Genomic DNA, 11,427 nt, shown 5'->3' on the forward strand with positions numbered 1-11,427 from the left:
ATCAAATGAATTGTTTCGGCGCCATGTACAGAAACAGTCGTCCGATACGCTGGCGACCTAGTCAGCTGTACGATACTGCGTCGGTATGGTACTGCGCATGTCTCATTAGAGAGAGAAAAAAGATCTGTGGGATCAGTGGTTGGAATCCTCTTTCTCTTTCCAACAGCGAGACACTTCGACACTTGTGTACATACGGTACATACGCATGCATACGCATACATACCGTGGCAAGTGGCATGTGCGTGCAACTGGCATCTATTGCCACTCATCCAGCGTCACATCTTCTGGCCAATCTCTGCCGGTGTCCGCTGTCGATCAACTTTCCCAAAAATGGACAAAAAACCCACCGCAGGTAAGGTATTCACGCCGGTAGAATTACATCCGAGCTATTTCACCAATCACAACGCAAACACAGTCGCCGACATAACCAAAATGACGACCACTCTGGAATTTCATACCTACCCAGCTGTGTGACAGAGCAGCCTGCTGTTTGTCTAATTCTTATCTACTCAATTTCTAACTCTATGACAATACCCATTCTGGGTTACGATTAGATTAGAAATCGTTGCTAGTGTTGGCATAGTATCGATTGATAATTGTCTCATTGATTGCACCTGGGTTGACAGAGATCGAATATTTACAGAACCCTTTGTAATCCTCACCCATCTTTCTGCAGGTGAACCAATTCCAATATCTACACAAAAGTCTCTAACGTCTTTGCACGATCCTGGGTGGAATGATCCGCCGAAATGGGCCTATTCCCAGTCCCCGACTACGTCTTCCAGTCCGACGAAGAGAATTCTGAATAAAAGAGTAGCCTTCCCACTGGGTTCCACTCCCCCGACGTCCAGTTTTGACTCTAATCAGCCACTGAATCCCCCACCGGCAAACCTTCCTCCGCCTCCTTTGACTGGGAGAAGATTGAGCGCAGGACCTCCTCCGACGACTGTGGCATTTTTTACTGGAATCGACAAAGAGCAAGCCCTGACCGAGTCACTGGACAACTTTGAGAAGGTGATAAATGAGAATGAGGAACTTAAAGGCGAAGGAGATGAAATTAGGCGGAGATTGAACATCATGAAAACCGCCTGGGTAGAAGATAAACTCGGCGAAAGTATTCGGCATAGTATTCTCGAACTATCCAATGGTTGGGTATATTTTTCGAACAGATTACAATTCGCATACTAGCCGCTCCATTCGTTCAATAATACTAATCTTTGTAATATTTTTCAGCATTGAGAAAAAAAGACGTCGACAATGCGGACAAAATTCACGTGTCTTTGATGATGGATCACACAGCGTTGTGCAGTTCGTGGATTCCCGGTATCAGACACATGATATTAGCCGAGCGGGAAAAACACCTTAAACGCAAACCATCGGCGGACGAAAATTCGAGCCCCCTTCTTTTCCCCTGTGAAATCGCTCCTGACACCCAGCCGGCGCAATGAACATTTTAACCAAATAGGACGTTGAAAACCGCATATGTATACATCTGATGACGCATATTATCGTTATTTTAGGATGAATTTATCACTGTCGAAGTATTTATTACCGACGGCAAGATCATTTTGCATATTCCTTAAACTAGTTACAAGATGTATTAAACGCGCATGGCGCACCAAGACTGTGATTTGGTAGAATGCGAGGTGATTATTGTTTGAATATCAGTAAATATACAGTACCACAAATTGAATGCACTAATTCTTTTCTACTTCCATATCATAGAATCTCCAAATTTTATCATTCGGTTAATACGATTCGTATAGAATTTGCGCAATCTGTAGTTGCGAGTTAAATGTTGCGTACGATCCACTTCATATGCAGAAATTTACGAAAGCACCGATTCCACTGTTTCGGTGGAGATAAAAAGAATAAATCATTTTTACTGTATGGAATTCATATTCGCCATGGATAATACATACACGCCAGGGTGGTCCTTATTTGGGGGTCGAAAGAATTTTCATTGGGACGCCCCCCAGATTTGTTCCACGTCATTATGAAAAAATCTGTGTAAAGTTTCAAACCTCCACGTCAACTGGAAGGCGTGCTCTAAGCTCCAAAAGTTTTAAATCTAAAATACATATAGTTGTTGTAACCAATTATTTCGTTTTGTATGAGTTTGGTATAAATTGAGGGACCGATTTGAAACTTGGTAAAGTTGTTGCTTATACTGGTAGGAATAAACTCTGAAAATTTCGAAATTTTGTCACGTATTTCACATTCAAAGCTTTCGTAGCTTAAGAGACACCTTTTCCAGTCGACGTAGAGGCTTGAAATTTTACACAGATTTTTTTATATTGATTTGGAACAGATCTAAGGGGCGTCGCAATGAAAATTCCTCCGACCGCCAAATAAGGACCACCCTAATATACACATCATCATCACGACATGATAACAACAATGATGTCTCCGGCATCCTCGAATCCCGAATTTGACTCAAAAGCTCGAGAATAATTTACTTGTTCTTCCGTCCCCTTTCTTGATAGATATTTTTTCGCCACGAATTATCACAGCTAACGGTGTGTCAAGATAGTATTACCGCATTCGATTGAAATGACCTTTGAACTTTTTCCTGGGGCGGTTAAACGCATCACTGTGATTTGAAGCAGCGCGTGTCTCGAAGCGCTGAACCGTCAGAGCTTGCGAATGCAAGCTGCAGTTGCGAGGATATCGGCGCACGGCGCGGACTTCGACAAGGGCTGCTTTATTTCAAAGAGGATTCCTCCCTCAGCAAGGAGCCCGTTTTCCATAAAACCACGCTCCTGCCATCGGCTTCGAAATGAAGTACAAACACATCGCCAAAGTTGGCGTGTCTCTGATATCTTTTCTCATTATCCTGTCCGGTTTGATGTATTACTTCAGTCAAGGTACGTTCTCAGACAATTTTTCTTGTTTTCTGACAATCCACATCCCACGAACCGAACGAATGCTACGTTCGGCGAGTTGTAAAGTGTGCAAAAAAGAAAACGTGATGTTTGTATTTGCAAGTGAAAAGGTCTTCAAAGCCTTCCGAAAATATTACAACGTTTCTCATCTATTTTTAGTGAAATTCAAAGATTTGAAAAAATTATCAGTGGACTTTCGAAAAATTTGAATGATCTTCTTCCACATTCTCCCCGAACTTTTCTCAAATTGAATTCAAAATGGTTTTTTTGATTTTCCACTATTCATCATTTTTTTTCAAATTCTTAGAAAGTTCACTAAAAATTTGGAGTGCAGTTTCTAAATTTGGCTTAAAAAAAATTTTCCTTAATTTTTGCTGCGAGTTTTCTCACCAGAATTTAGTTAGGTTTTTTCTGTATTATGGCGAAAGACTCAGCCAATTAGTCGATAAATCATGACCATAAACTTTGAACCATATTTCGCATTCTTCGACACGCTCGGATTGTAATTAAAAGCGAAACTTACATCTTCGCGGAGACAAAAGCTTACTGCACCAATGCGATTAACATTTTAATGACTTTGCTGTCCAATTACCGTTTGATCTGTTCGTCAGATATGATGTAACGAATTGGTATTCGTGTAGAATTACACATTTTGCATGCTGTTTAAAATTAGAAATTCGAATTGGTTGATTTGAAAATTTGTCAATCTTTTGCTATTTGATCGCCTGCAATTTATTTTTGCTGGCAGCAACTCCTAACTGCCCTACAAACAAATTGCAATTTACACGCAAAATTACCTATGAACTGTGAGGGAAATAATATATGAGCAGTTGGATGGACAATCACAGAATTACGCTTATTGTAATGACGCAGGTTCTTTTCCAGTGCAATACGCGTGTAAACAAATTATTAATCTCGTTGTCAGAAAGGCGAATAACATACTTGACATTTTGCTCGAGTTATATCTGGATCCTTTCAGATTTATACTGTTCGTTAACAATCCGTTGGCATTCTCTTACAATTAGTTGGAATTTATCGTCGGATACGTAACATAAAAAGAGTAACCGCCACGCAAACACTTTTACGCATTACAAGTTTACGATCAGCCTCAAACGTAATTGTGGAAAACTTGTTCATAGTTTTTCCCTCCGATAATGGTGATAATATGCGTTCTGCCGTCGAAGTAGTGAATTCATTGCGACGACCACCTTCCAACGAATAATTTCCATCAGCGGACGTTATTGATTATGCATCGATAGCACGGCTACTACAATTACAAACGGTCGAGGAAATGTAGTCAATTTCAATTTCAAGGTGATAAATAATCAACAATGTCACGATTGCGCGGATTTTCAAGATCAAATGCCAAAGGTGAAATTGCCAAGGCGCAACCGCACAACGTATCGACTTTTGAAAATAGAAATTAACGATCGTTTCCTTGTTATAAATAAGGTTGAGCAGCCTCGGATCGAGTTCAGCGTGGAATATGATCGTATATAAAAGTTGAAAAGATAAAAAATAAAAATCTCTTACATTGTACGTGCCAAGGTACGACTCGTCAATGAATCAATATTAATAAAGATCAGTTGACATCTCGCGGTTCGCACTCGTCAGAGAATCAAATCTTCCCCTCTCCGAAACTATTACCTCCGCAGAATATGAATGACGGCCATAAAAATTGTAAGAGTGCCTTAAGGACGGGGGTATACTGCTTGGTCGGTCTCAAATCGTACGTATTTTTAGAAGTTTCTTTTAAAAATTAAATTGAAAACCCTAAGAGCAATTTGCGTTTCAGGGCTTTACTACTTATAGTTTTACTTACACGAGCCATACCGTCATTTCGTTAATAATTTTGATGAAAAAATTGCAAAATATTCTTGAAACTATAAATAATAAAGCCTTCAAATTCAACTTGCTGTGAGTGTTCGCATAAAAAAAAAAAACTCAAGTAGGTATGATTTGAACCGTCCAAGCTGTACCCCCCCTCTTAACTCGTCTTACAGCGTGTCATGAATGGTAACGTGGATTAATTAAGGTATCTCGAGAATAAATAATTCAATATTTCCCAACAACTTGGCCACGAAACTTGAAAGTAGAAAGGCAAGACCGAAATCTTTAATTATTCGCAGACGAATGTCCGAGGGGGACGTTTCCCTGCGCCAACAGTACCGTCTGCATTGCTCAGCGCGAGTGGTGCGACAAAGTACCAAACTGCCCGTACGGGGACGACGAGAACGAGGACGAATGCTGTGAGTTTGAGTTGAAGCCTGGAGGTATATTGGTACTAATATAAAATTATTCTCTTTTTATTTGCGCAATTTTGCAGTCGATTCGAACGGAAGTTGGGACTTTTTCTACTCGTACGCAATGAGCTCGGGCATCGAACTGACCTGCGGTAATTTGAGAAACGGTTATCGAACCAGATTTAACGCTTTTGGATATCTTCAACTCGTCCTTCTTCATTCCAGAAAGTTTTCAACCACCAAAAAAATGCCATCGTGGGAGAACGGCGTGTCAAGTGACATGCGTCGGAGCAGGACTAACAAGGATTCCGGAGAACATGACTTCGAACTTGACTAGCATTTGAGTGATTTAAGATAGACTCATAGTTTAAAAAATTTCTATTACGACTAGGATGAAATAGAGAAAAATTTACCATGTCAAATAGCACTGCGTCTTATTTGCAAAATCGCTTTACAGAGTCCTGACGAACAACTCGCTGAGCACGATAGGAAAGAATGCATTGGTTTCCTACGGACGGCTAACGACGCTGTGAGTCGATTCTCTGTAAGGAATATTATTTCTCATACTCAATTGCTTTCGATAAGATTCGGGATGCGTTTGATTCCAGGTTGATGGACGACGACGAGATAGCGCAGATTGAGCCGGGCGCCTTCGAGAATCAGAAAAATCTGGTGTGGCTGTAAGTGCAATTTTATCCAAGATAGGGTTGAGTGGGAGGTGCCACCCTTACGCAATAACTGGAAAGTGACCGTTCGCAGGACTCTGTTGAACAATAAGCTCACCGAGCTTCGCAGAGGACATTTTACCGGGCTGGAATCCCTCGTGATGCTCCTTGTCGAAGGAAACCGCATCGAGTACGCCGATCTCACCGATTTCGAGAACCAGACTTCCGTGGGATGGATGTGAGATCGCAAAATTTTCTCACTTTAATTTGCAGCCTCAAAGTTACATCATATCTTTGCCAATAAGTGACAGCGTTTTGAGAACGCATCGAGTATTTCTCGTCAAACGTCCGAGTAATTTGTCTGTAATTTCGCGTATCACACAAATTGTACTCACCGACGTATGCGAATAATCGTGGGGGTGGTTGATGCAAATTGAGAACGCGTATCCTGTTATGCGGAGACGGAAAATTCTTGCAATCAGGGAAATTGTAGTGAATTAGAAACGCGGCCCGGTATATCGCTTCGTTCCGCTCGCAAATTCTCACTTTGCACACGATGTAAGAACACGTTATACGAACGAAGTAGTGGCCGCGCGCATTTCCCAGGCTGCATCTATTTGTGTACGGATTGCACAACGAGAGATTCGAGTTTACTCCAATCTTGAGAGTGTAGCTTGTCGGGCTGTTTGGAAAAAGTAGATCGCTTAAAGCATCGATATTGTACGGTATTGTACTCAAATGTATGACGACTGAAATCTTTTACAGCGGATTAAATAGAAACAATATTTGTTCGAGCTGCTTGAAGCTCCCTTACATGCCACGTTTGAAGGAACTGTAAGTTTATCTACGTAAACGATTTCGCACTGTAATTCCTCGATCAGCCGTCAATTACTCTCTGAAATTCATATACCACTGTAGGTACTTGGAAATGAACAGAATCGATGAAATCTCGGAAGATTTGCTATCCGGATTGCCAGGTCTGACCGGATTGTACGTATCACATGCTCGATCGTGATTCGGTATCGCGGAATTGTTCAGATTGAAAAATTTCAGTTATCCGCAGTACACTTGTTTTCGCAGGAGCCTGAAGAACAACGAAATTCGCACGATACGTAAGAACGCGTTTAAGAACCAGCAGAATCTCGTTGAACTGTGAGTTTTCACTCACATCACGCAGCAGGCAATCGATAAGTGTGTCGAATTCAGTCGAAAATGTAACTTTTTGTAATTTTTCCAGCAACTTGGCATACAACGCGATAATTACCCTTTCACCGCATCTATTTCTTCCGTTGGAAAAACTGCGGAAATTGTAAGTATCGCACTGTGATCGTTCTCCTCGTTAACTCAGGTCTGCCAAAAAATATTTCATATGATCCGCATGGTATGTTTTTGGCAAATATTGTGTTTTCGAGTCCGAAGGATACAAAATTAAATTCCATTTCCCCCAATGACGTACGGTATTTTTGCAAAATACAAGGGTGTTTGCATGAAAAAACAGCCTAACATTAATGAAAAAACTACCGTTTCATCACAACGAACTAAAGAATATTTCTTATAAAATGAAACAAACAATTCCTTCGTGAAATGACCAGGCTAGGCGCGTGATTATTGCAAAGAGTATCTCCACTAATCCCGATCCCACATACGTACCACTGCACGATCACGGTGTAATCTCGATACGTGCTTCGGCGTTGCAACAATTGTTTGCTCCCGTCGACCTGCACCTACGTATCGTAAATTCAACACACGTTTTCCCCCCCTCTCGAAAATATCACGTATCCCCTTGCCTGACGGCAAATACTTGCGTTCCGGATTTTCCACTCTATGCAAACGGCAAGAAATATAACTGAATTTCACGGATAATCCCCAGTTGTCGAGTACGATCCTTTTCGCTTCACAGGATCCTGAGCTTCAACCCGATCGAGAATCTGAGCATAGACGTTCTGAATCCCTTGCAGGATCTTCGATCCCTGTAAGATACGTTATTTTTTTTATTCATTTTAAACTTATCGACTTACAACTTGAGATACGTTCACAGACTGACATGGTATTTGTTTTGCACAGGGACCTTCAAGAAATCGAAATCGATAACATGGACAAGAACGTATTTTCAATGTTACCGAATTTGTCATTCGTGTGAGTTTATACACAGCCAATCCTGGACCGAAATTTTATTCTTCTCATTCTCTGTCCCATCTTTGCAGATATTTCAAGAAATTTCACTACTGCACAACCTACGCGCCACAAGTTCAAGTTTGCCTGCCCCGAAGCGACGGTAGAAAATAGTAGCTTACTATTTTGCCTAACCGAGTGCGCGAACTCTGACTTTGCGCACCCGGTTAGAAAAACGATATTCCAATTCCCACAACCCGAACGTTTGAAAAATCTAACTAATTTTCAAACGAAACACAGGAGTATCTTCCCTGTCTGATCTTCTGGGTAAGCGTCTCCTGCGGGCTGCGGTCTGGGGCATATCCTGTGTCACGTGTTTGGGGAACGCGCTGGTCCTTTGGGGGCGACTAACGGCTAGAGATGAGAATCGGGTGCTCAGCATAATGATCAGAAATTTGGCAGGTGAATATCGTTTCGACAACGTTCCCACTTTGTTCATCGCTCGACCCTCACACCTGATTATTTCAGTCTCCGACATGCTGATGGGATTTTACTTGTTGACGATCGCTGCGAAGGATTTGCAGTACCGCGACGTCTACAACGTGATGGCAAACGACTGGATGAGTTCCTGGGGCTGCACGATAGTCGGAGCTCTTGCGATGATCTCCTCCGAGGTTTGGACGCAAGCTTACCGTCGATTTATCATTGTTTAAATAATTACACGTCGCGTGATCGTTATTGGACAATTTCAAGGTCTCGGTTCTGATACTGTCGTTCATGTCGGTGGAAAGATTCGTACTGATCGCATCGCCTCTGAAGATCAATCGACCATTGACAGCACGGCATGCCTATTCGTCGATGATAGTGATCTGGGTGGTCGGCGTCATCGTTGCTCTAATACCGAGTAAGCGATTTAGTATCTCGTGTTTGTTGAACCGAAAAGATTCACGTAATAATTAGAGAATCGTCAAGTAAACCCCGCAGAGGTAATCGTTGTTACCTGTTCGTCGCTTGGTACGGAAACTTGAAAAAACTGACGATATAAAATCCTAGAAACGCGATTAAATAGAATATATACTCTGTGATAAGTGAACATCCTTATAAGTATTCATCACATTGTAGTTTGGTGAGATTTAATGATCAAATTATACCGAATTCATTGACTCAATTTTCATTCAACTTTCGGTATTTAAGGTTTTGAGTTCAATTGGAAGTCTATTGTAATCGCATATCGCTCTCGCATAACTATTTTCAATACTGACTGCGTTAGATCTATGCGGCAGGGAGATACTTTTATTCCTAGTTATACTATTTCAGCTTGGAAATTTGACCTTCAATGTATTATAATGATATTTTAAAGATTCGTGCGAGAAGAGCTGCTGCAAATTCAAAGGTTTGTCATTGATGTTAAATTCATTTAATTCACGACGATGATCTTAAATTATTAGTTATACACTGGAGAAGTAGCACGAGGTTCTACGGGGCGAACGGTATGTGTTTTCCTCTGCACATCGACAACCCCTTTCTCGTCGGCTGGGAATATTCGGCGTTCGTATTTCTTGGGATGAATTTCTTCGGGTGAGCTTTCGGCCGTTGTACATCTTTGTACCTCGTGTGCTTTTCTGCAAAACCTTCACGCGACCTTTCCCGCACAATTCGCAGACTCGTCGTCATCTTTTACGTCTACACGGGTATGTTTGCGAGCATTTGGAGAACGAGACACGCGACCCCCCTTGCTGTCGGCGACTCGGAATTTGCTCTGAGGTTCTTTTTGATCGTGCTGACCGACGCTGCTTGCTGGGTACCGATCATCGTCCTCAAAATCGTGGCTATGACCAAGTACCCGGTACCACGTGAGTGAATATAATAACACCAGCAGAGAGAATGAAAGAGCAGATTAAGTTTTTCATTTATGTAAATTTTCGTACCTCAGTTTTATTATTCGAATCACATTTGTTACGAAAAATATAACCGACTTGGGCATTTTTTACAAAAAAGCCTTCCCGCGTCCCTCTTTTTTACGGTTTTGACTGAAATCTGCTCTTTTGTCTTCCTCGTGTTGGAAACAAGGGTCACAGTTTATTAGCTGACAACTTTCAAGCGGTAAGAAAGTGCAATTCGGCAATCCATAAATCTATGTTTTCCTTTATTGGTTTCAGCGGATCTTCACGCCTGGGTCGTCATATTTATTCTTCCGGTAAACAGCGCAGTGAATCCTTTGCTCTACACATTTACGACACCGAAGTTTCGCGAGCGTTTAGCCGAGGGCTGGTTTGGACGGATTCGAAACATTGTCAGCAGAAGGCAGTCCGGTATTTTTGATGAAATATAGTTTTACATGTCGTTAATTTTTTTTTTTTTTTATTTCTAATCATGTTCATACTTATAAAGATTCTCAACCGATTGCTACTTCCTCTCTTATTATCCAGATACGCAGATTTCAAGATCCTCTAGTAACAAAAATGTAATCCTGGTTTTGTCAACGGATCATAAAGAGTCGATTGGCACCCAAGGGATTCGCTACTCGACGCCATTCAACGACGAGGGGTGCAAGAAAAAACTTGACAATCACTCGTTTTGAACGAGCGATGGACAACGAATACATTACGATATTACTATTAGGATTACAATTTTTGTCGTTGCTTTTATCCCATCGTGGACAGTGTGAGCGATATTTTATCTTTTCATACGCGGCACAGCTTCAAGTCGAGGCGGTTCAAATTATTCGAATTTATCATGGATGTTAAGTGACTTTTGTAATTGAAAAATTTTATAATTTTTGAATCGACTATGAAATTCTGCTACAATTTATTTTCAATATTCTTATTTATTCCTTTTAGACCGCTGCTGTCAAGAGATTAAGGATTTTCGAGAGTTCTCGTTTTCCGCAAATCTGCATAATCCAAAAATGTCCTTTCGACCATCTCTGTTGTCTTAAGGTGGAGATTCACGTATTCCAATGATCAAATGTTTCAAAGTGAAATTCAAATTTGCTCTTCTTAAGACTTGTGGTGATCATCGACGTATAGTTACAAAATCTGCAACAATACTCGTATCAGTATGATTTGCACCATGTACCTTGGAGTAAAAAATTGCTTTCAAAACTCAATTCCGTTATATCGTTTGTAGAGAAATTCTTTTCGCGGAACATCTTGCGGGTAATTTATATGAATTCTCGGAAGACGCGCCACTTCTCTGCAGTTCTCACCGATCGGTGGCGCTATCCTTGACAAAACCCGCAACTGAAATCCTTAGTTAAACATTCAAGCCCGCTTCTCAAGACTACACAAGACAACGCAATCGATTATCCTTTCGGATAAAACTTTGATTATCACCTATATTGTATTGTATATTTTTTTTTTCTGTGACGTCAAATTTTCTTCATAATTGACATCTGTCCCTGGTTCTGGTTTCGCTAATCGACATCAAACTGTTTTTCATTCCGTGTAAAAAGAGCTTTCGGCCGATATAGTTGCCCTCCAGCAATCCTCACTGTATTTCGATTCAGCGATGCAGGGAGTG

General features: G+C 41.1%; 2 protein-coding genes across 7 annotated transcripts; both read left to right on the forward strand.

Moving 5' to 3' along the window:
- The first annotated feature begins 135 nt into the window (after nt 1–135).
- On the forward strand, nt 136–1,693 carry LOC124223081 (steroid receptor RNA activator 1). The gene is made up of 3 exons (XM_046634748.2): nt 136–352; nt 677–1,147; nt 1,234–1,693. The coding sequence occupies exons 1-3, from the start codon at nt 331–333 to the stop codon at nt 1,446–1,448; spliced, it is 708 nt and encodes a 235-aa protein (XP_046490704.1). The 5' UTR covers nt 136–330; the 3' UTR covers nt 1,449–1,693.
- A 974-nt stretch (nt 1,694–2,667) lies between these two features.
- Lgr3 (Leucine-rich repeat-containing G protein-coupled receptor 3) lies at nt 2,668–10,716 on the forward strand. Of its 6 annotated transcripts, none has more exons than XM_046634730.2 (21): nt 2,668–2,867; nt 5,015–5,134; nt 5,212–5,280; nt 5,354–5,468; nt 5,586–5,657; nt 5,737–5,808; nt 5,888–6,031; nt 6,559–6,627; nt 6,712–6,783; nt 6,874–6,945; nt 7,031–7,102; nt 7,664–7,765; nt 7,858–7,929; nt 7,998–8,068; nt 8,206–8,367; nt 8,434–8,579; nt 8,659–8,809; nt 9,354–9,483; nt 9,568–9,758; nt 10,065–10,217; nt 10,335–10,716. In XM_046634730.2, the coding sequence occupies exons 1-21, from the start codon at nt 2,780–2,782 to the stop codon at nt 10,484–10,486; spliced, it is 2,295 nt and encodes a 764-aa protein (XP_046490686.1). In that variant the 5' UTR covers nt 2,668–2,779; the 3' UTR covers nt 10,487–10,716. The 6 variants fall into 6 exon arrangements, with proteins under 6 accessions (XP_046490686.1, XP_046490687.1, XP_068993916.1 ...); XM_046634731.2 differs by having other exon boundaries at nt 7,694–7,765; XM_069137815.1 differs by lacking the exons at nt 7,664–7,765; nt 7,858–7,929.
- Nucleotides 10,717–11,427: the final 711 nt, after the last annotated feature.

Source organism: Neodiprion pinetum, chromosome 7 (genome assembly GCF_021155775.2).
Source record: "Neodiprion pinetum isolate iyNeoPine1 chromosome 7, iyNeoPine1.2, whole genome shotgun sequence".
Classification (NCBI taxonomy): domain Eukaryota; kingdom Metazoa; phylum Arthropoda; class Insecta; order Hymenoptera; family Diprionidae; genus Neodiprion; species Neodiprion pinetum.

Coding starts and splice junctions, on each gene's coding strand:
- LOC124223081 (XM_046634748.2), top strand. CDS start 331: ATGGACAAAAAACCCACCGCAG. Junction 353..676: donor GGACAAAAAACCCACCGCAG/GTAAGGTATTCA, acceptor ATCTTTCTGCAG/GTGAACCAATTCCAATATCT. Junction 1,148..1,233: donor TATTCTCGAACTATCCAATG/GTTGGGTATATT, acceptor AATATTTTTCAG/CATTGAGAAAAAAAGACGTC.
- Lgr3 (XM_046634730.2), top strand. CDS start 2,780: ATGAAGTACAAACACATCGCCAAAGTTGGCGTGTCTCTGATATCTTTT. Junction 5,281..5,353: donor GGGCATCGAACTGACCTGCG/GTAATTTGAGAA, acceptor TCTTCATTCCAG/AAAGTTTTCAACCACCAAAA. Junction 8,368..8,433: donor AATGATCAGAAATTTGGCAG/GTGAATATCGTT, acceptor TGATTATTTCAG/TCTCCGACATGCTGATGGGA.